This window comes from Lytechinus pictus, chromosome 8 (assembly GCF_037042905.1).
Source record: "Lytechinus pictus isolate F3 Inbred chromosome 8, Lp3.0, whole genome shotgun sequence".
NCBI classification, from domain to species: domain Eukaryota; kingdom Metazoa; phylum Echinodermata; class Echinoidea; order Temnopleuroida; family Toxopneustidae; genus Lytechinus; species Lytechinus pictus.
In genome coordinates this window covers 20,001,934-20,025,809 of record NC_087252.1, presented here as the reverse complement: position 1 = coordinate 20,025,809, position 23,876 = coordinate 20,001,934, and the positions used below count along the sequence as shown (strand labels likewise).

General features: G+C 36.6%; 1 protein-coding gene across 1 annotated transcript in view; it reads left to right on the top strand.

The window, feature by feature from the left end:
- Positions 1–23,876, top strand: part of LOC129267057 (uncharacterized) — a 113,722-nt gene that overhangs the window by 3,263 nt on the left and 86,583 nt on the right. Inside the window, exons 2-13 of the mRNA XM_064103736.1 lie at positions 4,714–4,775; positions 5,306–5,481; positions 7,853–7,879; positions 8,475–8,663; positions 10,201–10,338; positions 10,566–10,771; positions 11,388–11,538; positions 15,150–15,263; positions 17,860–17,979; positions 18,956–19,069; positions 19,832–19,975; positions 21,977–22,182. Coding sequence (XP_063959806.1) covers positions 4,714–4,775; positions 5,306–5,481; positions 7,853–7,879; positions 8,475–8,663; positions 10,201–10,338; positions 10,566–10,771; positions 11,388–11,538; positions 15,150–15,263; positions 17,860–17,979; positions 18,956–19,069; positions 19,832–19,975; positions 21,977–22,182 — 1,647 coding nt within the window. The remainder of the gene's footprint in view (positions 1–4,713; positions 4,776–5,305; positions 5,482–7,852; positions 7,880–8,474; positions 8,664–10,200; positions 10,339–10,565; positions 10,772–11,387; positions 11,539–15,149; positions 15,264–17,859; positions 17,980–18,955; positions 19,070–19,831; positions 19,976–21,976; positions 22,183–23,876) is intronic.

Here is a 23,876-nt window from a genome sequence, read left to right as displayed (position 1 = left end):
GACAATCATAACAAATATCATTTTCATACCATGTGACTGGGAAATTTTTGGCTCCACCCCCCCCCCCCCTCTCGATCCCTGTATCGATTTTGACTTGATAGGGGCCTATACCTGATGGAATTTGCTTCATTCAATATAAAATCATAACGGATAGAACGCCTTGAATACAGGCCAAACAGCCTAACGACATTGCCGTGTCACGTGACAACCAGTATTAAACGAGAATGTGCACAACCCTATGGCGACAAAATTTGCCGCAAAAGTTGAGCAAGTTCTGGAAAAAAAGGCTTCAATACCCCAAGAAAAGACCAGGCGAGTACTATCTATACATTTTTTCCATTTAGTAATATCTAGAGTCTAATTTAAGAATAGATTTCGTCATGGAGCTCCATGGTAAGATCTAGTAATTTAAGTCCAACATTTAATTCGCGTGCACTCACTTTTTTAACACAGGAATTAATAGCCTTGGTGCCTAGAGTGATTTTGGTTCTACTTAAAGTTAAACAGGATTCCAATGTCCAGTGAGTGAAATATCGTCCTCGAAGTAAAGATTGGTTTCAAAATCGGATAAAATCATCAGGAAATTTTCCTCATTCTCGTCTGGCCCATAGTCTTAACATAGTCTCCTACGTAAGTAACTCAACACGCCCTCTTGTGCTGAATAAAAGAAATCTACCCACTGAACAGTGGCGACCACAGAGCTGCATAAGCTCTTAGTCTTACCTGTTTCCGGTGAAGCATAATATATTTTTCTCACCTGACACTCAATATTTTGTTCACAATTTTTTTTTTACACAAGAATTATTCTCACAGGTGGGTACACATACAATACCCCTTAAATTTCAGGAGGGGAGAGTTCCCCCTAAAGAAATAAAGAAAAAAAGAACAAAGTCAGAGAATAAAGGAAGAAATCAAAAGAAACTCATTTACGCTCGGAAGAAAAAAGAAAGAAAGGGTAATTAAGGGAAGAGGAAAGCAGACAAATGATGCTCTGGATATATAGAAATATTATAGATAAGCCAAAAAATTAGCCATTTGGACTTTTTTATTCTTTAATTTTAAACACGTTTATCTAGACGAAACAAAATTGCCAATCTGTCGAGACTATCGAGACATGTTTACCAGAATGCATCACGAGTATAGTGTTTCGTCGACCCGGGTGGATGAACCTCTATGGCTTTGTGATATTTTTTTCTTTTTCGATTTGTCACGATCAAACACCAATGAACGAACTAAGAGTAGTGACGGTCACCGGAGGTGGAAAAATCGGTGAGTTTTTATTCATTTTTCATATGATTTTCAGCAATTAGATTAACTTTCTAATATAAAGTTATGTCAAGTATCACACTTGATCTAGTTCGATAAGGTCGTGATAATTGGGGTGAGGGATGGGAAGGAAAATAGTTGATGTTTTTTTTACCATGCCGCGGTATACACCCAGTGATACAGTGATTTTTGTCTCACCTGCATAGCAGAGTGAGACTATAGGCGCCGCTTTTCCGACGGCGACGGCGGCGGCGGCGTCAACACCAAATCTTAACCTGAGGTTAAGTTTTTGAAATGACAGCATAACTTAGAAAGTATATGGACCTAGTTCATGAAACTTACCCATAAGGTTAATCAAGTATTACTGAACATCCTGCCTGAGTTTCATGTCACATGACCAAGGTCAAAGGTCATTTAGGGTCAATGAACTTAGACCATGTTGGGGGAATCAACATCAAAATCTTAACCTAAGGTTAAGTTTTTGAAATGTCATCATAACTTAGAAAATATATGGACCTAGTTCATGAAACTTATACATAAGGTTAATCAAGTATCACTGAACATCCTGCATGAGTTTCACGTCACATGACCAAGGTCAAAGGTCATTTAGGGTCAATGAACTTTGGCCGAATTGGGGGTATCTGTTGAATTACCATCATAACTTTGAAAGTTTATGGATCTGATTCATGAAACTTGGACATAATAGTAATCAAGTATTACTGAACATCCTGTGCAAGTTTCAGGTCACATGATCAAGGTCAAAGGTCATTTAGGGTCAATGAACTTTGGCCAAATTGGGGTATTTGTTGAATTACAGCCATAAATTTGAAAGTGTGTTGGTCTAGTTCATAAAACTTGGACATAAGAGTAATCAAGTATCACTGAACATCCTGTGCGAGTTTCAGGTCACATGATCAAGGTCAAAGGTCATGTAAGGTCAAAGAACTTTGGCCACGTTGGGGGTATTTGTTGAATTGCCATCATATCTCTATAAGTGTATTGGTCTAGTTCATAAAACGTGGAAATACGAGTAACCAAGTATCACTGAACATCTTGTGCGAGTTACAGTAGTTTTCAAAATCAGCACCGCTGCTATATTGAATCGCGTGATGCAGGTGAGACGGCCAGAGGCATTCCACTTGTTATTTCTTATACGGCCCCTTCAGGGGCATGGAAGAAAAACAATAGTGTCACAACAAATATAGATATACATAAAAAAGTTTAAACATAACAAAAGCTTAAAATATCAGACTCTTACAACAAACAGGTAAAAGGCAAGAATCGAAAATAAAATATATGGACTAATAAAATGGCATAAAAATAGTCAGAACTACGTACATGTGTACATTAATTTTAAAAATACCACTTCAACAACTGGAAGTGCATGAAAAAAGGAAATACAACAAAATTATTTGAACTTGGACATGATGACTTTACAAAATTTGGATAGATTCTTTAAGTGCTTAATAGATTTAACATTGAATAGCTGATTAAACTTAATGACATTAGGTCTACGGTAATAATAAGTCTTAACATACTTCTTACGCTCATCATTGAAAAACGGACATACTAAAACTTAATGAAATTCATCACCCTGAACTTCAAGGTTACACAATGGACATATTTCAAGAGGTTGATCAGATGAATAACGACATTTAGCAATTGGCAGATTATGGTTACCACATCGAAATTTACATCCAACTTCAACAAATATTTTTCTAAAACTGTTTCTTTTTTAAAAATTCTATAGTTGAAACACAAATGATTTCTATTAACTTCTTCATTCCAGTTTTGATAATCAATATCACGTAATCTACGTTCCATAGCTAACTTAACCCGATTCAGGTTGTCCAAAATACGAGAACGAGGTTATATTGGCTATATAACCTCGTTCGTAGGATTAGTGCCTGCGCCGGTGTGCGGCCGCTTAAAAGAATAAGACTGATGGTACTTACTTTTTTCATCATGAATATTGGCCGATAGCAATCGGGTTGGTCAAGATTGACCACCACTTCTGACCGCGATAGCAATAACATTCTTCTGTGTGCGGCCACCCTATCTCCGGTGCGCGGTACGACGTACAATTCCTATGGCGCTTCCGCAAGCTCCATGAGGCAGCTGCAATCCACCTCTAAACGGCGCGCGAACGCTGCTAAGTGCGCAGTTCCATTGCAAACGCATGTGAAAATAGCGAGCGTACACGCAACGGCCGCACTTAGGGCACTACATTTTGAGCAGCTGTTGTCGTATTTTTCATGTTTTTTATTATTTTTTCGATCTTAGCATCGACTTCCTGTAAAAAATGGCGGCCAACATTTGCTCGCGAAAGTGCCAATTTTAAGTGAGGACATGTTTTCAAAATCCACGAACATCAGGAAAACCGTGAAAAATCCACTTTTTTAGACCCCTTGTTTTTTAACTACGATGTTAAGAAGTACCGATGGTGATAATTTTGACGCGAGATATGGTGATTTAGGTATGAAAATATACCTTTTTATCCGAGATTTTGTCCGGGGGGGGGGGCCACTTCCATTGACGAGTGGATTCCATGCGCGACCATGAAGTCTCAGAAAGCACCCTAAACACGTATTTTCCATATTCTGAAAATGCACCCCTTAAGAGTGTTAATGATTTCAGTAGAATACTGCCGAGTCTGGTGAACGCACGCACACACACCAACCCCTGGCCGCGCACAGATGCAGTTACTCTATATAAAAAGAACTTGACCAAAATAGAGAGAGAAAAAAAGTGACTTACACCGGCTGTCGCGCAACTCCCACTTCCCTGGTTTATCCAAACTTAATACATAAACATATGGCCATTGAGTCCCTGTACAGATAGAGTTAGAACTTTGGTCTCTGTAAATGGAGCCAACTGAGTTCAGCGGAACAAGTATAACAGAGACTGAAGCTTGTAGTCTATAACCTGTCATAAAATTAAGACTGAGTATGGCTTGGGACTGGGTTACATTGACAGACTTACACTTATAGTAAGGTAGCGAGATATAATGCGAGTGATCACATTGTCTCATTGGATTTAGAGTTTTAATGACTGAATAATGTGTGCATGATGCCATGAGCCAATGACGGCAAAATTATGCCGTACCTGTAGTCTGTGCACGTGGATCAATATATTGAGGCATAACAGATCAATAGCCAGAATTTAATTTTGGGGACAGGGGGGGGATGAGTGCATGCGAGTGTGCTAACACAGAGCGGGCAACTCGCGCTCCCTATAAAGCGGTCGGGTGCTGGATGGAGGTGTTTCAAAGTTAAAGTGCACGAAGTCGCTACGATTATATGTGATAGATCTACATATTACATTACTTTTTGTGGCTAAGTGGAGAGTTGCAGTTTAATTTTCCACAGTATTGACATACAACACCCATCCCCTAATGCTTTTTGAGGTTTTTGAAAAAAATGGTATTGCTCCTTTTTATTAATTTAGATAAATGGACTCCTGCAGAATGGATACTACGCTGATGGAAATACAACTGTTGTGGCATTCAGGTAATTCATTGAATTATAGCAGTAGTAAAAAATTAGTATTCAGCAATAACTTTATTGAAAAGAGCAACAACAGCAACTAACTTACATTTGAGTAGGGACAGTGATTTAATTTCCATTTAATACATAGATCTGTTAATAAAGATAGAATTCTGCTTTGTTTCTTTACTTTTCATTCAAAATATTAATTGAATTTACATGTACCCTAGCAAAGCAGAATTCATGTATTATGCTATGCTCATTTTCTATGACAAAACAGAATTTCCATTTTAGATCAAATTTGAAAAGGATTTGCAGGTTTTCAGGAAGAGTAATTTATTTTTAAACACAAAATCACTGTCTATATTTGAGTAATGATGAAAGTCTAAATTCATAGATGAACTCATATTTTAAGTTTAGTGGTATCCTAATGGCATGAAACCAAAGAAACAAAATGATAAATTCATTAGATCTCAATCACAAGACACTAATATATGATAATTTATATAGCTTTTATTTTCATATTTTTTTCAATAAACTATTGTTACATGCAGGCCTGGAAGTATTGTGGCTGTCCTTGTGATAACGTTTAATGCATTACCGGATCCACTCGTTGTCGTTCTAAACGATGGTGGAACTGATGCCCTTGCTGATGTCATTGGTCAGGAATTAGTCAGCCTACTCACAGCGGGTCTTTCAATTCAAAATGCTGCAGTTGAATTGTCTGACGGTAACCGCTTCTCTATTATTTCCCCTTTTTAAGTTAATTAAAAAAGAAATATTACAGATGTGCTGAAGAAGAACAGATCTGTTATGTGTCTTTAAACAGTTTTCATATTTATGGAGAAAATCACAGAAAATGGTCCATTACATGCTCTTAAATGCCATAATTCTCAACTTATACTTTAAAGAATGGCTGAAACAATCAGGCCGACATGTTTGTGTAGTCCCATATATCCATATTTATTGTTCGAAATAGACATGAAATGAAATACTCCGAAAATTTGCTTTGCCCAACTGATCGTGGGCCCGGCAGCCGCTGTGCAGCGCCAGATCGACGAGACTCTATCCCTTTAATCGTTTAATGCCAAACAGGGTAGCAGCAACTCCCATCTTTTAATGTCTTTTGGTCTGACGCGGCCGGGGTTTGAACCCCCGACCTCCCGGTTGTGAGACGGACGCTCTAACAACTGAGCCAACACACCGGTGATGTTATTGATCCTAATATTCAGAATTCAGATGTAAAGGACATCTTGAAAACAATTTTGGTAAAGATTAAAATAATCATGAGTTATCAAAACGTGTTCATGTTATTGTGGAAGAATATTAAACAAATTGTGCTCTGCAAAAGGGTTGCTTTTCAAGTAACTGTTCAGATGTAGCCCTGTGTCATGCTTATCCTCGTTCAGTACGTAGGACCTTTGGAAGAATCAAGTCAATTTGAAAATAAAACCTCATTTTGGCAATTCCATAGATCTAAATGCTTTTTCAGCAAACGCCAGTCCTTGGATTCATAATGAAAAACCTTTTACAGTCACTTGGAGACAGTTTCATGTATTATTCTAATTCATAAAATTTGTTTTGATAACAAATTTGCAATGATAGTTGCACATTTGCAATGATAGCTACTGAAATCATGTAATTTGATTTGCTGATATTGTGGCTCAGTGGATAAGTCTCCTTACTTTGAACCACAAGGTCCAGGGTTCAAATCCCACCACAACACTCACATCCTTTGGCAAGGGGCTTATCTACATTTGCCACATTCCACCCAGGTGTAGTAAATTGGTACCCATTAGGAAGGAATTCCTTGAATGCTCGAGCGTCCGATTAGGTTAGCCGTGCTAAAGCTGGGGTAATAGTATGCAGTGCTTAGAAAACATTTGTATTAAGTGCTATATAAATGTTGCATATTATTATTATCATTATTATTATCATTAGGTTTAATATTATTTTTATTATTGATATTATAGAAACTGCATTTGTTATTATAACAAGTCTTTGTGGAAGTGGGCCCCAAGGCTAAATGTTACCAAAAGGGAACTGACCGACTCTGTGAGTGGTCTCTCATTCACGAACTTCTTATGTGTTATGAATAGCTACATTAAGTATTAAAATTGTCCTGTGTGTGTTTCATAAAGCTGTTCGTAAGATACGAATGACTTTCGGCACGACTGGTGATCCTTTCTTGTGCTATGTGATATCCCTATGTAATTGATTTATGACCTAAGAACATGTTCCAGTCATGCGTAAAGTCATTCACCTCTACGAACAGCTTTATGAAACACCCACCTGTTGCCATAAAGAGTACCGAAGTGATGTCACCAAAACAAGTTTTTTTTTGCATTTCAGAATTTTTTATACCATAGTTTGGTAGAGCATGATGAAAAAACCCCACTACCAAAATTTGGTTGTAATTGGTCCTTGGGGGCCTTAGAAATGACCTCATGACTACATAATTATCCCCATTGAACATGTTGAAGTCAGTTCCTAACTTTTAGAACCAGGCCAATAATACATCGCCTTCAATGGGGTTAATCATGTATTCATGAAGTCATATCTTGGGGCCCCATGGACCGATTCTCACCAAATTTTGGTTGGGGGGGGGGGGGGTTCATCTTGCTCTACCAAAACGTGGTATAAAAAACGCTGACATGAAAAAAATTGATGACGTCACACTTCGGTACTCTATGAATGATAGGCCTACGGAGAATAAATTGGCTTATACATGTAAGTTGATTTGTATAGGGAGACTGAAATGTTTTGAGGGGGGAAGTACTTGTTTTGTTACCAGGGACCCGTTGCAGAAAGAGTTGCGTTTAAGCGCAAGCAAACAAAATCAATCGCAAGTCCCAAATGCGCGCTGTTGATTGGTTGAAAATCAAGTTGCGCTTGATTTTTAGAGTTGCGATTGATTGCAACTCTTTCTGCAACGGGCCCTTGGTAACATTCTTGTAATTATTGCAATACGAATGTACTGGGTAGTGATCTTGTACAGATATCTTTTAAGAGGGCCATGTTAGGGCCACATGATCAAAGACACCTTTTTCATTAATCTTTTATTTCTCTTTTCTCCATCTCTTTCTGCTTGTTCAAAACAGTGGTAATTGAAGAAGCGACCACAACAGGTAAGCCTATACCTACATTGTAGGATCCATAACAGTGACACTAAAGGTTTGATAGTGATTGCAAATAAAAATGAACAGCTCTGATTAACTCTTAACATGCCAAATTAATTTTCAGTGAAAAAATAATAGATTTTATTTCTGATCTTTGAGGTATGAAAAATCGTTGCTTGGTATGAATGAGTGGAATTAATCCACAGACACAATACAAACATATAGTGGTTTTCCAAAGCCCGTATTGCTTGTTTTAAATAGAAAATGATGATATTCTATGGGTTCAAACAGAATATAGGAAAAGGAACTCTTGTTCATATATTAAGAAACGATTGTTGTGGAAAAAGTGATATTGAGAAATTGACTAAATAAGCGTTTTGTTCCAGCCAGGTATCCGGTCTTTTTTCAAGCAATAATGATAATACATGGTCCCACATTTGCTGTAATATCTGCGTTGGCGATATTAGGTATAGCAATTTCTCAGCTCGATATTTAATTAACGAGATTCAAATCTATGACTTTTACCCATTTTCTGTGTAAATTTATATGCACTGGAGACTCAGACAAGGGTGCATAAGCTATTTTCTTCCTTTGGCATTTTCAGTGGAAACTACTATAGGGACAACAACCGAAGCAACAGGTCCCGCCATGCCAGAAACAACTCCAGAGTCAACTCCAGACACCACGCCAGGAACCAGTCCAGAAACATCTCCGGAAACCTCACCAGCAACATCTCCAGTTACTTCGCCGATAATCACTCCGGAAACCACTGCAGCTTCTACAACACCGGAACGTGAGATGTTTCTTTAAATTTTAAAGATATACCAGTTGTGGTAATGATCCCAGTGAATAAAGTGACCACCCAAGTGTTTGTATGTATAAAAAATATGTGCCAAATGACTCTGGAAGGAAATGTGTAATTGCTGAGAAATGAGCAAAGAATTCCATCAAATGTCAGGTATTTATCCAAGCAATATTAATACACTGTCCCACATGCCTTTTTTGTGTTAGTGATCATCAGACATATAGTTTTTCATTTAAGATTTTATGATTTCACAAAGATCAGTTTATTTCAATGTATTTGAACTAGATCTATGATAATATGGTGGCAATTAACTTTAATTTTAAATACTTTCTGATGAAATAATTGTTTGATGCAACTACTTTCTTTTACCTTTAACCGACAAGGGAAACACACCCTGATAAAGTGGTGGCTATGATGATTTATCAGTATTACGTCACTATACAGGCGAGGGGTCAGGATATTGAATTGTAAGAGCCGTCAATTGTAACTGACTGAATCTGTGACAAACCATCTACAAAAAACTTCCAAAGATTTGATTTGATTGAATGGTTAATGAAAAACTCACAAGCTACAGACGAGCAGCTGAATCACATCACGTTTTGTTCAAATTATAAATACACAAGAAACATAGCAACTATTACATAAGACCGGGCATGGTGGCTCAGTGGTAAATTGTCCTCCTCATGAAGGGGAGGTTTGAGGGTTCGATCCTTGGCCGATTCATACCAAAGACTTATAAAAATGGGACCTTCTGCCTTCTTGCTAGGCGCTCAGCATGTAGATTGGAGAAGGGTAATAATAACATTGTTATGCAAGGCAGAAACGGAAAATAAAACAAGTAAATCATAGCCAAAGAGTTCTGGGACAACACATCGGCTTAAGATTCAGACTGGAAGAAAAACTGCAAATATGTCCAGAGTCCAGGACAACACTGCTGTTCTGATTTATCGAATTTTGACAAAGGCTGCCTGAGGGCGCTTTAGTTTTGACAGAAGACTCTCTGCATGATAGAAGGCGTCTGAGAAGTGATTGCTAAAATGCCTTAGGGCGATTCCATGCTAGAAAAATCAGCTATTTTCGCAACATTTTTAACCTATTGTCCAAACAAACGAAGAACTTCAATTTGTTTTGTGGTAATAATAGAGTACTACTGGGTAGGCATATGAAAAAATGACAATTAACCAACGATATATGCTGTCCATGGGTGAATTAGAGGTGAAAATGTTGTGTGTCGTACGGGACATTTCTGAGTCCCGTACGACACACATTTTCACCCTTAATTCAGCCAGAATCAAATATTTTTTGTTGGTAATCAGTTTTTCACATGACTACCCACTATAACTTTATTATTGACCAAAAATATTTTTTTATTGCTCAAGCAATCAACTAAGAGACTAGAAATTGTTGACAAAATGTCCCGTACAACACGTATGGAATCGCCCCTTATTGTACAGATGATTCATCTGTCAGTAAATTCATTCTTGAGCGTTGTTCCTGATTGTTTTTCCGTAATCTCTTTGAACAGTTACTTGCGCTGATGACGAGTTCGCCTGTGACGAGGGACGTTGTATAGATGAGTCAGCTGTATGCGACTTTATTCCTGATTGTAGAGTGTCCAGAAACGACGAAACAGAAGATCTTTGTGAAGTTTCCTTGTTGACAGGTAAAACATTTTTTCTCCTGTCGCATTATGGAAATGATAATGAAATAGACCACTTATACCACTTGTATCCAAACTTAGTCATAAAATGTTGTGAAAGAGGAGAGAGGAGAAGAATAAGTGATCTTCCCCCCCCCCCCCCCCGGACTGACAAGAATCAAAATACCCGCCTGGTATTATTCAATTAGGTTTAACTCTAGTATTTCACTTTCATGACTTTTTTCTTACAGATGATATCAGCGTTACATCTCGAAGGAACGCGACATTGACTATTCCTGATAGTTACCCAAGTAGAACCCAAGACACCCCACTGGACTATATCCTTTATCGATTGACCAGTCCGGATAACTCTTACCTACTCATTGATGTTGTTTCTCTACAATCCAACGGTCCTGATTCAATAGTGACAATAGGAAATGGACATGATCCAGTAGAGGTAATTTTGAAAGATTATTAATTGAAAGAGTAACCCTTTTACTTCCCATCTCTTTTGGCCTGTAACATACAACTTAACCCTAATAAGACTGGGCTATTTCGACGCCTACGGAAATTTGCACCCGCGTTACCCATGGCATAATCTACAAAACTATAACATCAAATTCTGCGAAAAATCTCAATGCTACTTGATTATGCTAATTTGTGCGTAAAATCAAAAGTTTGCTCTCAATAACTAAACAATGCCCCTAAAAATTTTTTTTTTGTTCACAGACTCCTTACAGGAATTTGATCCAATGTACTTTTAAAAAAATCAATATCACATTTATTTTCAATTTATGTATTTTATTTTTATAAACTTCTTATGTATTTTGTTGTTTTTTAATTGTTTTTTCAATGGAAATTATCTGAGACTATTTTGACTAAAAACAAGATGAAATAAATTGATATGAATCAGTAACAGGAAAAATAATGATACATTTATAAATTTTGGCTAAAAACACTATTGCTGTGGATTACAAACAGCTTCATGAAACACCCACCAGGATCCCAAAATGTTTGCCCTGTTTCATGTTGATAATGCATGGCACTTCTTCTGTTTTTGTACAATGTTTCAGGCAAACTACCTACCTGATGGGATATTTCAAAGATCTGGTATAAACTCTGCATTTCCTAGCACCTACTACACACCAGATAATGAAGCATTTGTATTACTAGGAAGGGCAGCAGAGGAGGATGTAGAAATGGACATCAGGATTAGTGTATTCCGTAAGTATAACAATAATAATACAACGTATAGGTATATTCACCCATGGTATCCACTTCAGTTCTGAAAACTGTTCTCCCAGCAGGCCCTGCTATTATTATTACCCCGGCTTTGGCTGGGCTGCCTGGGCGCTCAAAGCTTTCAAGGAATTTCTTCCTACTGCGTACCCATTTATCTCACCTGGGTTGAGTGCAGCACAGTGTGGATAAATTTCTTGCTGAAGGAAATTATGCCATGGCTGGGAGTCGAATCCGCGACCCTCTGTTTCAATCATTTTCTCTTTTACAGTGTGTCCCAGATAAAAGGGAACCGGGATTCCCATGTCTTTTTTTCTTCAAAGGCAAATGAAATATGATGTCTAATTTACATAATCATATAGTTCAATATTTCCTCTTTATTTTGATACCTAATATGTGACAAACACTTCACGCTTTAATGAGCAAAATGAGTTTGAAATTTTAATGTCAATATCAGGTCTCGCAGAAAAATTGGACAAGATTGCTTCATGATACGATGAAGGTGCTTATTTGACAATTGGCTCATTAGTATTTCTTTTGTATTCTTTGTTAAGATTCTCTCACTGATTCAGATTCACACGTGAGTTCCTGCGCAAATCGTTTCCGATATGCCTCAGTATTTATTGTTTGTAATCTGCCATGCCTGAACGATTTGCTAAGCTGTTGGTTTCAAATTATAGATGAGATTCCGCTCTTGCTATGGGTATGAAATTTATTGTAAAAACACGTTTAATTCTGAAATCTCTCTCTGAAAACGGGTTTCCTTTTTTTGTGGGAGGCACTGTATAGTGCTTTAATACTTCTCAACGACATCTCTATGTAAGCACGTTTTTGGATTCTGGTTTGAATATGAATGCACTTTCTCTACTCCTTGGGAAGCACTGCAACGAGAGTTTTCAAACTCAACTGATTTACATACTCCATTTCACATCCTACTGGGAATCCATTTTTCCACCTGGGTGGGGAGTTGCAATATTGAAACTTGGCCCCGACTGTAGGTTGATTTGAATGAAAAGAGGTGGATCGGCTGGAATGTAAAATGTAGAGTGCTATATGCTTATTTCGGTTATCTATTCGTTCGGGTCGACTTTTTGCTGGGGCGGATTTGTACTTTTGTTAAAGCTTTGATGCATGTCCAACAATCTATTATATGTTCCAATAGTTACGCATTTCTTTTTCCCTGTTCTTACTTTTTCCGTTCCACACTTATTAATTTTTTATCAACCTAATTCCATATCGCCACTCATTTATGTTTCTTGCTACTTTGCAAGGTCGAATGGAGGTCACTCTCTATTGTGTATATTGACTGGCTGTTTTATTTATTTGTTTTTATCCATATATAATATATACCTTGTTTGTATATTTGCGTTTTTTGTCAATTTATATGTCATATTTTTTACCTTGTACTAGCATTTGTAATTCAGCCTTTGGCTGCAACGAATGTTTTTTGATGTACCAATAAAGACCATTATTATTATTGCCAAAACTGAAATGGTGGAATGAAAATATGCATGGGGAGTGCTTCATGGAAAGTTTTATGTGAAATTTGTGCTGACTGGTGTTATACTACTGGAAATCCTTGCATCTGATTGGCTGAGAGCGAAGTAGTCAGTGTTAATCACTCGCAAACTTTACATGATATTCTCCCCTAATTATCTGATGCACTCGGCAAAAAAAGTTATTGGACACTTAGAAAACTTAAAATATTTCATATAGATATTTGATTAGAGGCAAATTATTGCATGTCAACATGACCAGACAATATTCCTCTTCCAGTATGACATGACATTTTCATGTTAACAGTCATGCATGGGTGGTTAAATGCTTTAAACAATAGCAATGTCAGTAAAAGAAAATTGCAAGAAATTTGCCGAGTGTATTTTATTTGACTCTCTGTTTGGTCCGTATTCTCAAAGAGATTTCAATTGTACCATGATACAAAACCATAGACTGTGCAGATTTATTTAATTAGCACACTTCATCTTAAGCGTACTTTGCCGAAAATGTGCATTTAATTGGATTTAACTTTGTGTACGCGATGAATAAGTATAATTATGTTTAAAAATCTGCATTGTCCATGGTTTTGTACCATGGTACAATTGAAACCTCTTTTGAGAATACGGGCCAATATGTCTAGATTGGAAGCCCTGCTCAAAAGACATAATTGATTTGGAGGTGCTCCGAAAGCAAAGCATGAGCTGGATATGATATTATGTTGGTTGTGGCACGAATAAAAGTTCCATGTTTACAGGAACTAATGGAAAATCTGTCATTTTCATGTTCGTCTTGCTAAATAATAATTTTAAGAACAATCACTTGTCATGTCACTGTTTGTTGTTACCATCATTTCCATCACTATCATCATTGTCATCATCTCGCTTTACCGTTATCATTAATCTTTTTTTCATTGTCATTGTCATCTTCATCATCACCATCATTTTCATCATCATCAACAATTTTATTACCATCATCACCATCACTGTTATTATTTATATTTTCATTGTCATCATCATCTTCAACATCGCCATTATCACCATCATTACGATTTTCAATATTATCATTTTCATCATCATCAACAATACCATCGCCATTACTGATTATATTTATTAATATTTTCATTGTCATCTTCATCATGACCATCATGATCACCATTATTATCATCACCATGATCAGCATCAACATCACCATCATCATCATCATCAAAAATTTCATCATCATCATCATCATCATCACCATAATTATCATCATCACCATCGTCATCAAAAATTTCATCATCATCATCATCACCATAATCATCATCATCATCAGCATTATTATCATCATCATCACCATTATCACCATCATCATCATCACTGTTATCACCATTTATATTTTCATTGGCATTGTCATCTTCACTATCACCATCATCATCATGATTTTCAACATTTATCATTTTCATCATCATCACCAATATCATCATCAACAATACCATCACCGTTACTGTCATTTTCATGAATATTGTCATTGTCATCTTCATCATGACCATCTTCATCACCATAATCATCATCATCACTGTTATTATTTATATTTTCATTTTCATCGTCATCTTCAACATCGCCATCATCACCATCATAACGATTTTCAATATTATCATTTTCATCATCATCACCAATATCATCATCATCAACAATTTTTATTAATATTTTCATTGTCATCTTCATCTTGACCATCATCATCACCATTATCATCATCATCACCATGATCAACATCACCATCACAATTATTATCATCATCATCATCATCATCATCACCATTATTATCATCATCATCATCATCACCATAATCATCATCATCACTGTTATCACTATTTATATTTTCATTGGCATTGTCATCTTCACTATCACAATCATCGTCATGATTTTCATCATTTGTTATTTTCATCATCACCAATATCATCATTATTATACCATCAGCTTCATCATCATCATCAATCAATTCTCTTAAGATATTTTAATGACTCTTTTTTTTTTCAATTTGATAACATTCTCTGTGGTATCACTCAGCACACCTTTTGACTACTTGCTTAAATCACCATTTCTCTTATTTTTCTGTATCAGAATGCCCACAAGAGGACGCTGTACCATGTCTCCGCTCTTCTCAATGTTACCTTCCAAGTCAAATTTGCGATAATGAAACTCACTGCCAAAATGGAGAAGATGAACAGAATTGCCGTAAGCATAATTTCATTGATATCATGTCTCTTGTAAGATCTAGGCAATATAGGTTTTTTTTAATTTTGAAATTAAATGAATAAATAAGGTTCATTTATCCAGGTTCTCTACCAAAATAGTGTGGAAATTGTCTCTCTGTTTGGCAATAGGCATGCTAAAACAGTATTAAATAATTTATACATGTACATAACTTGTTTGAAAACATATGATATAGATATTGATAACAGGGGCCCATTTAACCCTATCGAGCCGGGGGAGAGGGACGGACAAAACAGCCCCCACAACATTTTTCACGATATATCTGTAACAGGAAAAGATCACGCTGTGACGTTAATTTTTTTTTTACCTTCAAGTCTCGCGCAACTTTTAAGACAATATTCGCGACGTGGGGTTACGTGGTTCCAAAATTATGTAACATTTTGTAAGTGCATGTCATATCCAAAATTGCTCAAAAACTTGATTTTATGTACTAATCCAACGTATATTCTGTATGTAGCCAAAATTCATAAATGCATCATTATTTTTATTTTTATTGATTAAAAGCAAAACATTTCATGTTATTTATGACTGAAATAGTGTTGCTGACAATTACCATCGAAAAAACAATGAAAAACATAAAGTTAACATAAAAAGAAAGACATACATGTAAGGAGTTTAAATAAACAATAAGATACACAAGAAAAAGAAATGATATTGCCTTTTTTTAATATACATTTGATAACAATTCTAAGAAGAGTGTCTAGACCAAACTCTAGCATTTTTGGGACCATATGTAAAGATTTACAGCCAATTAAATCATGACTTCATGTATTAATTAGCATAACTTATTGGAAAACTAACTTTGAATAATTTTGCTACAATTGACTATTAATTGTGGAGATTACGTCATGGGTGAAGTATATGCCACTTTTCGTCGTCAACATGCGATCAACGGCCAAAATCTAGGGGGGGGTGTTTGCCCCCCCCCCCCAGGCTATGCAATTTCATAATAGCCTGGGCTATATAGGGTTAAGACACAGATCTCGGTCATTATTAATTAGAATAACAATCACATTTATATACTTGTTATACTAGGAGGTTTATTAACAGGCTACACAAGGGCAATGATAATAATAGAGGCTGTCTCATTACGCTTTCTAAAACTAGTTTACTGGAAACCGATTCAGGAAACCACTTTGGAAGATTGCTTTGCTAGCGTTCCCACTTGATCACACGAAAGTGGTTTTCAAAATCACTTCACGTAAAGCGCTCTTGTTGCTATGGAAACGCTCTCAGTGGGGTGACACGTTTCGCGCGAAATTCGAAACCGCAGCATAGGCATTCTACACCTGTCGTGTGGAGTAGCGCGCTCAAAATGTGCGAAGATCGCTTCCCGAAGAACGGTTGTGTCCTCACTTACGCTAAAACCAGTTTAACGAGGCAAAGCGATCTCGAAAACTACATCGCGAGGTGGTTTTCCAAACTGGTTTGGAAGATCGCTTCCAAGACCGCTTAGACCGTTCTCACTACGCCTTAAACTAGTTTCCACTAAACTAGTTTCCAGTAAACTAGTTTTAGGAACGTAGTGAGAACAGCCTCATAATCACCCTGTTTATATAGTGCCCATAACTCTTATCTTATTAGAAGTTTCTATGAAAGTGCTCAACAGTAATGTAGCATAATTATCCTTGCTTTAGCAGAACAGCTGTAGGGAGCACTGTTTCAAAGATTAAATTCCTTGCTGAATGAAATTGGCGGCATATGTGTGAATTGAACCCACAATCCTCTGATTAAGAGACTACAGTAAGAACCATTAGACCATGATGGCTCCACGTAATAAACCAAAGCATGCTTGCTGAATACCTTTCTTCACTGACATAGAAACTTGCTTAACCCTAAAAGGACGGGGGGCATGATGGCCCCCCCCCCTCAACGCTTCGCGCAATACTTCCGAAACGCAAAAAGATAGTGCCGCAAAATTGTGACTATTTTCTTTGAAGTCTCGCACAACTTTTGAGACTAAATTCGCGACATACGGGTATAGCATCGCAACGTCACATGACTTTTTGCGAGACAATGTCATGCCGAAAATGGCTCATTTTTATACTTTGTGTACAAAGTCTACGAGAGATGAAATAACGTATAATACATAATAGAGACACATCATTTACACATTTATGAAAAAATGAAACAAGTATGATTTCATGTAATAACATAAGAAAAAGGAAAGTGGGTATGTGACATCATCAGCCCACCTAATGAATATTCATTAAGACAAGCCTAAAACTGTTGCGCCAGAATAATGCAAATCTTTAAAATTCAATGACTTTGATATTTGTTATCCGATTTTGATGAAATTTTCTGCATTTTGCTCTGAATTTTACTCTATTTATTTAGATATAAACATCTTCAGCCCAGAGAATCCCTTTAGTATTGCTGGGAAAAAGACCAAGCAATTTATAAAATGTTGTGCTTATAATCCTTTGGCATATATATTTTATTTATCTATAAATGCAGACACTTTGATGGTCATTAATTGGATTCTGTACGAACTCATTTTGAAATCCTTACCAGAACTGTTATTTATCTTTGACTTTTTTCGACTTTTCCCCAATAGCAAATGAATGTGTCAGTTGTACAACACTGTGGGGTGGTGATATACCAATGTGTCTCCCTCTGGATTGGTTATGCGATGGATATCAAGATTGTGATGACAACTTGGACGAATTAGGATGTCGTAAGTCTTAAAGGCATAGGCCCGTGTTCTGAACTCGGGTTTAACTTAGGCCATGGTCTAACTCTGCGCCAAAATAATGGGGAGCTAAAAAGGTCACAATTTTATTTACATGGTATACTTTCTATATTAAATGTGATCTTTTTCAATCCTTTAGTGGTGAAGAGATCTATCTTATTTATCGTTCGAGGATAGTTAAGGAATGGCTTGAGAGTCAAATAAGCTGACACATTGAACCTCTACTGTGAAAAAATTATGTCACAGTTGGCTATCCATAGTTAAACCACAACTTTAAACTAGAGTTTAAAGCGACCTACCATTGACAAATCATGTGGAAATCAAGGCCAATCTCAGAACAGAGAAGGGATTCACTCGGCTGCATGCCTGGGGTGTTATGTAATAGACGCCAGCATGTCTGGGAGGTCTAATATAGGAGAGCAATAGATAGCAGACTAACCAACCAGAAGTAAACTGCATGTTTTCACTTTGAAACATGTAACTTCACAGATGATATTTATTTTGGTTTAGCGATCAAGAGACCTGCTAAGAGTCTAGGAATTTGGATTGTTGGAAACGAGAACTGCAACAACCTGAAGTAAATAACGATCAGGAGTTCGGTCAAATTTGTGCTGTTTGAACTTTTATCGCATTAGTCTGACGGGCTCTCATGATGGATGGATTATATTATGCAAGTCAATTGCGATTGGCCTTTTGCAAATTTTGTAATGATTCAATTTCCCCATGATTTGTCAATGGCAGGCCGCTTTAAATTGCACTAAAAATTTATGTAATTTTGCTTGTTAATTTTTCCAAATGGCCGTTTGAAATAGATTGTCCGGACACGCAGCAACTAAGTACGGGTTTTGAGATACAGTACTATGTTCAAGTATTTGATCCATGCATTTGCTCATTTAAATAGAGTGCCAACTTTCAGATTACATTCCAATTTATTTTCCTTTTTTTGTTTGTGTTGTTGCAGCTACCTGCTTTGAATGTCCATCTGGTTCCTTCTTTGACTGTGTTTATGATCCTGAATGGGTTTGTGATACATATGAAGATTGCAACGAAGGAGAGGATGAAAGAAATTGTCCAGGTAGGAAAGATGGCACCCATGAGTGGATTTTAACCCATAGGAGACTGAACCCAAATAGGTGACCTGCCACCCCAAAACCAACAATAAGTCGACCAAAATGAATATTGAGATCTTTATTGAGCTGGAAAATTCATTTCCCAAGCCTTAAAAATGATATATAATATGTTTAAATTGACCAACAATAACCATTACAGGTACTTGATTGAATGCAGAGGAAATTCAGCAAGAGCTAAATAATCAGAAGAAAATGAGGTTTGAAGTTTGGGGTTCACTCAAGCATGAGATGTGCATACTGTGTAATCTCAGTGAAACTTCCAAGCAGTCCGAAAAAGTAGTGTCAAAGAAACTCTTGTATCTTTTCTTTTTTTTTTACTTCAAGACTTCAAATTTTCACAGTATGAAGAAGAAGAATTGCTCTTTCAGATAAATTTTATTTATTTTTTTTGAATTTTGGAGATTAAATTACTACATGTATTTTGGCTATTGACAGAGAACCTTACCTGGCGACTTATTACATGTAGTTGGTACTGTAGGTCACATATATGTGGGATGGAGTCTATGGAAAACATGTGTTCTAGTGAAATCATTCAGTGGGTTACTGAAAATGTCGATGTTTTTTTTGCCATTTATGTTTTTTTTTTTTTGGGGGGGGGGTGGGTGCACAAGGTTGGCAGCTATATGGATTAGGAGAAGTAGGTATAGCCCATATTCTAGTTGAGGAAATTTCTTATAATAGAGTGGGTTTTTTTTCATGTGTTACAGTATTCTGTCCAGATGGTCAATTTGGATGCCCTTGGCCAGATAGTGTTTGTATTGACGAGACACTGATCTGTGACTTTGTGCCTGATTGTAGGGTGGCTGGAGGAGATGAAGCTGAGGAAGTGTGTTTGGTTTCTCAAATAACGGGTAAGTAGCCTATCTTTCACCCCTCCCATCTTTTTCCCCACTCTCCCTCTCCCTCCTCTCCCCGCTTCATACACCCCCCCATCTCGCTCTCCTTGCCATTCGACGAAATACAGTGCGTCCCAGATAAAAAGAAACCGAGATTTATCATAACTTAATCACAAATACAATAGACAAGTGACCTACCATTGTAAAGCTTAGAATCTCTTCTTTCATCTGAAATTACTCAAATTATTTCTCATTCAGGCATAAGTGAGCAAAAACAATTTGAAGAGGGGATACCAAAAAGTCACTTGGCGGGCTGTATCTGGGTTTCAAAGAAAACTCACAATTTAAAAAAAATTCAATATCTGCACTTTAATTTGATACCTCAATTCATGCGTGAATGAGAAATAATCTGAGTAATTTCAGATGAAAGAGGAGATTCGAAGCTTTACAATGGTAGGTCACTTGTCTATTGTATTTGTGATTAAGTTATGATAAATCATCGATAAATCTCGGTTCCTTTTTTTATGGGACGCACTGTAGAGAGATCTTGTATATGGTCTCTTATACAGCGGGTAATTATCAGTTTGCGCTTTGGTTTGATTAGCTGGGAATATAAATAGTAAGGACTTATGATTTAATACAGGGGCGTGATATGAAAGTGACAAGTTTCCTCGAGGATGAGTGTAATATTATTATGCTGTGGTAAAGGCAGGGTAATTAAGCTGCTGTACTGTAGAGTATAGCAGGTAATTATCAGTTTGCGCTTTTGTTTGATTAGCTGGGAATGTAAATGGTAAGGACTTATGAATTAATACAGGGGCGTGATATGAAAGTGACAAGTTTCCTCGAGGATGAGTGTAATATTATTATGCTGTGGTAAAGTCAGGGTAATTATGCTGCTATACTGTAGAGTATAGCAGGTAATTATCAGTTCGCGCTTTGGTTTGATTAGCTGGGAATATGAATAGTAAGGACTGTTAATTTAATACAGTGGCATGATATGAAAATGACAAATTTCACGAAGGATGAGTGTATGAATATTATGCTGTGGTAAAGGCAGGGTAATTATTCTGCCACATACTGTAGAGTCCTTACAGACTTCTGATAAAGTAGGTATTAAGTGCTGAGTAAGTAAAGTTATTATTATTAATATCAAATTGTCCTTGTTTTGACCAAGGGCAATATAAAAGTTCATGTGGTTTAACCCTAAAAGGACCGGGCTATTAATTTTGAGATGTATTGAAGACTGGGGATGGCCATGATGGCCCCCCCCCCCCTTCTGATCTCGGACGCCATTCACGCTAAAATTTGGCACGCTCATTATTTACCACATGAACTACAAGCCAGTATATTTCTGAAAATAATTATTTTTTATTTATAATGAATAAAATATGCAGATTTATTCGTTAAAAACATTATTTTCATATTTAACACCCAATTTCACTTCGAACTTTCCTCTTTTTTTCCAGATGTCATCTTTGTCATCAAATTTAAAGGTTTCTGCAAAGAAAAATTGCGAAAGCCAATTTTTTCTTTATGTATTTCCTTGTTTTTTAGAATTTCTTATGTATTTCTTTGTTTTTTCATGTTTTTTTCCAATAGAAATTACTACACACCATTTAAAAACTAAATTAAACTCTAAATTAATTAAGCAGACCAATTTAAATGAAAAATAATCATCCTTTCATAAATTTAACTCCCATAGTTTTTGGACAGAAAGTATAAAAATTAGCCATTTTCGGCATGACTTTGTCTCATAAAATGTCATGTGGCATCGCGATGCTTTACCCTTATTTCGCGAATTTGGTCTCAAAAGTTGCGCGAGACTTCAAAGAAATAAGTTTTTTCCGTTTCGGAAATATCGCGAAGGGTTAAGAAATTTATTTTGTATTTCCCTCATGGGTAGTCATAATCTGACCATGAGATCCGCATAATGCCTGGTTTTAAATCCCTGATTCAAAATACCTTGCTAGATTTGGGTCTGATTTCTTACATCTTGTTACTTTCTTTTTGCAGATGAAATAATGGTTCCATTTAATGAGTATAAGATATTGAGAAACCCCGATTCTTATCCTACAAGGGATGTCAATACGTCCAGTGACTATCAATTATACAAGATATCAAGCCCACCAGACTCACATCTACTGATTGAAGTCATTAGAGTTGTATTCGATGGGACTCAATCTACTGTATCTGTTGGTAGTGGACTAGACCCCATTGAGGTAAATATAGAATATTGAATATTGCAATATTGAAAATAATTAAAGAATAGTGTGTATTTGATAATGGTTACACAAGATGACCAAATATTGTTGATTGAGTAAACCAAAATGCTGTTTCCCCCCTCCCCTGCTTTCAAGGACTTGCAGTTCATGATGAACATATCAAATGAATTGAATTTCAGACTTGGTGATATATCCTCTTATTGGCAATATTTTCAGACCTGCCAACCAGTATGTTCTAGCCGTATTTAGTACGTTTTTGCAACCGAAATACGGCAGTACGTTTTTTCTTTGAAAAATATGTTATTTTGTAAAAAAAAATTATTTTTTTATTTAATTTATCTTAATTTATTGAGAAAAATAATCTCTATATGTCTCTATTTCGTAAAACGTACACAAATGTGGTTATTAGATCAATGTAATTTCAGGTAACTTGTTTTTTTTTCAATCATTTTGTTAAAACCAGGGTGAAGATATACAAATGTTTTAATGTTTTTTTTTTCATCTGCAAGAGCAGTGCGCATTTTAGCTTGCATGCAGCTTGAGCGCCGGGATGAGCGAGTGCGCCAAGCATTTTATTATGAAATACACTTTTTTGGGGAAAAATACATTTTTTTATCACAGAATACAGTTTTTCATTCCCAGAGGTTGGCAGGTCTGCATATTTTTTTTGGTCAAAATACTGATTTTGGGGGATAAGAATACTGGAAATGCAAAATACAACTTGGCAGCTCTGTATTTTGCTGGCAATAATCGACAAGTACTAAAATCAAATATCAAATATTGCAATGACATCAATTTGTGAGGGGGGGGGGTGGTGTAGTGGTTATGACTCTCGTCTTTCAATCTGAGGGATGTGGGTTCGATTCCCAGCCGTGGCGTGTCTTCCTTCAGCAAGAAATTCATCCACGTTGGTGAGGTGGTACCCGGTAGGAAGAAATTTCTTGAATGCTTCATCGCCTATATGGCAGCAAAGCTAAATCAGGGTCCCGTCTTACAAAGAGTTGCGATTGATCCGATCAATCGCAACTATGGAAAGCCAGCAAAGTCAACATATACAATGCATGTTTGCTCAAAATTTTTCCTAGATATGAATGTACATCCATAAATTCATTTATTTCTTGACAGTTCGATGTGTTCTCATTTGTTTACAAAGGACTTTTAGCACATTTCCTGTAGAAAAATAATTATGACACTGATGGATTTCCTTAGAGTTACAATTGATTGGATCAATCGTAACTCTTTGTAAGATGGGGCCTTGGGGTGATAATAGCAGCGCTTTGTATCCTCAGGCAAAAAGCGCTTTATAAATCCACCTATTATTATTATTGATGAATATTTACCAGCACTGTTGATCTTCTTTCTCATTTTTTTTCCCCAATGGTCATGAGACTTGGTACACACATTGGTCTTAGAGCGGGGAATAGCAAAGTTCCAATCCCTTTCTTTTGTTAGGAACACTGTCGCAAACGAGCAAAACGGCTATTTTCATTCTGTATATATACCTACAGAAGGCCCATTGAGTGGGTGATATTTAGAACCTTCAGTGGCATTTCTAGTTCTAACCTGATGATGGCCAAGGTATATTGAATCACTTACATTTTTTCAGAGACATCTACAATCAACAGTTTAGACTAAGAAGGAGAGATTTTTCATCTTTTCACAATTGTTGATGTTACCGTGAAAATGTCTGC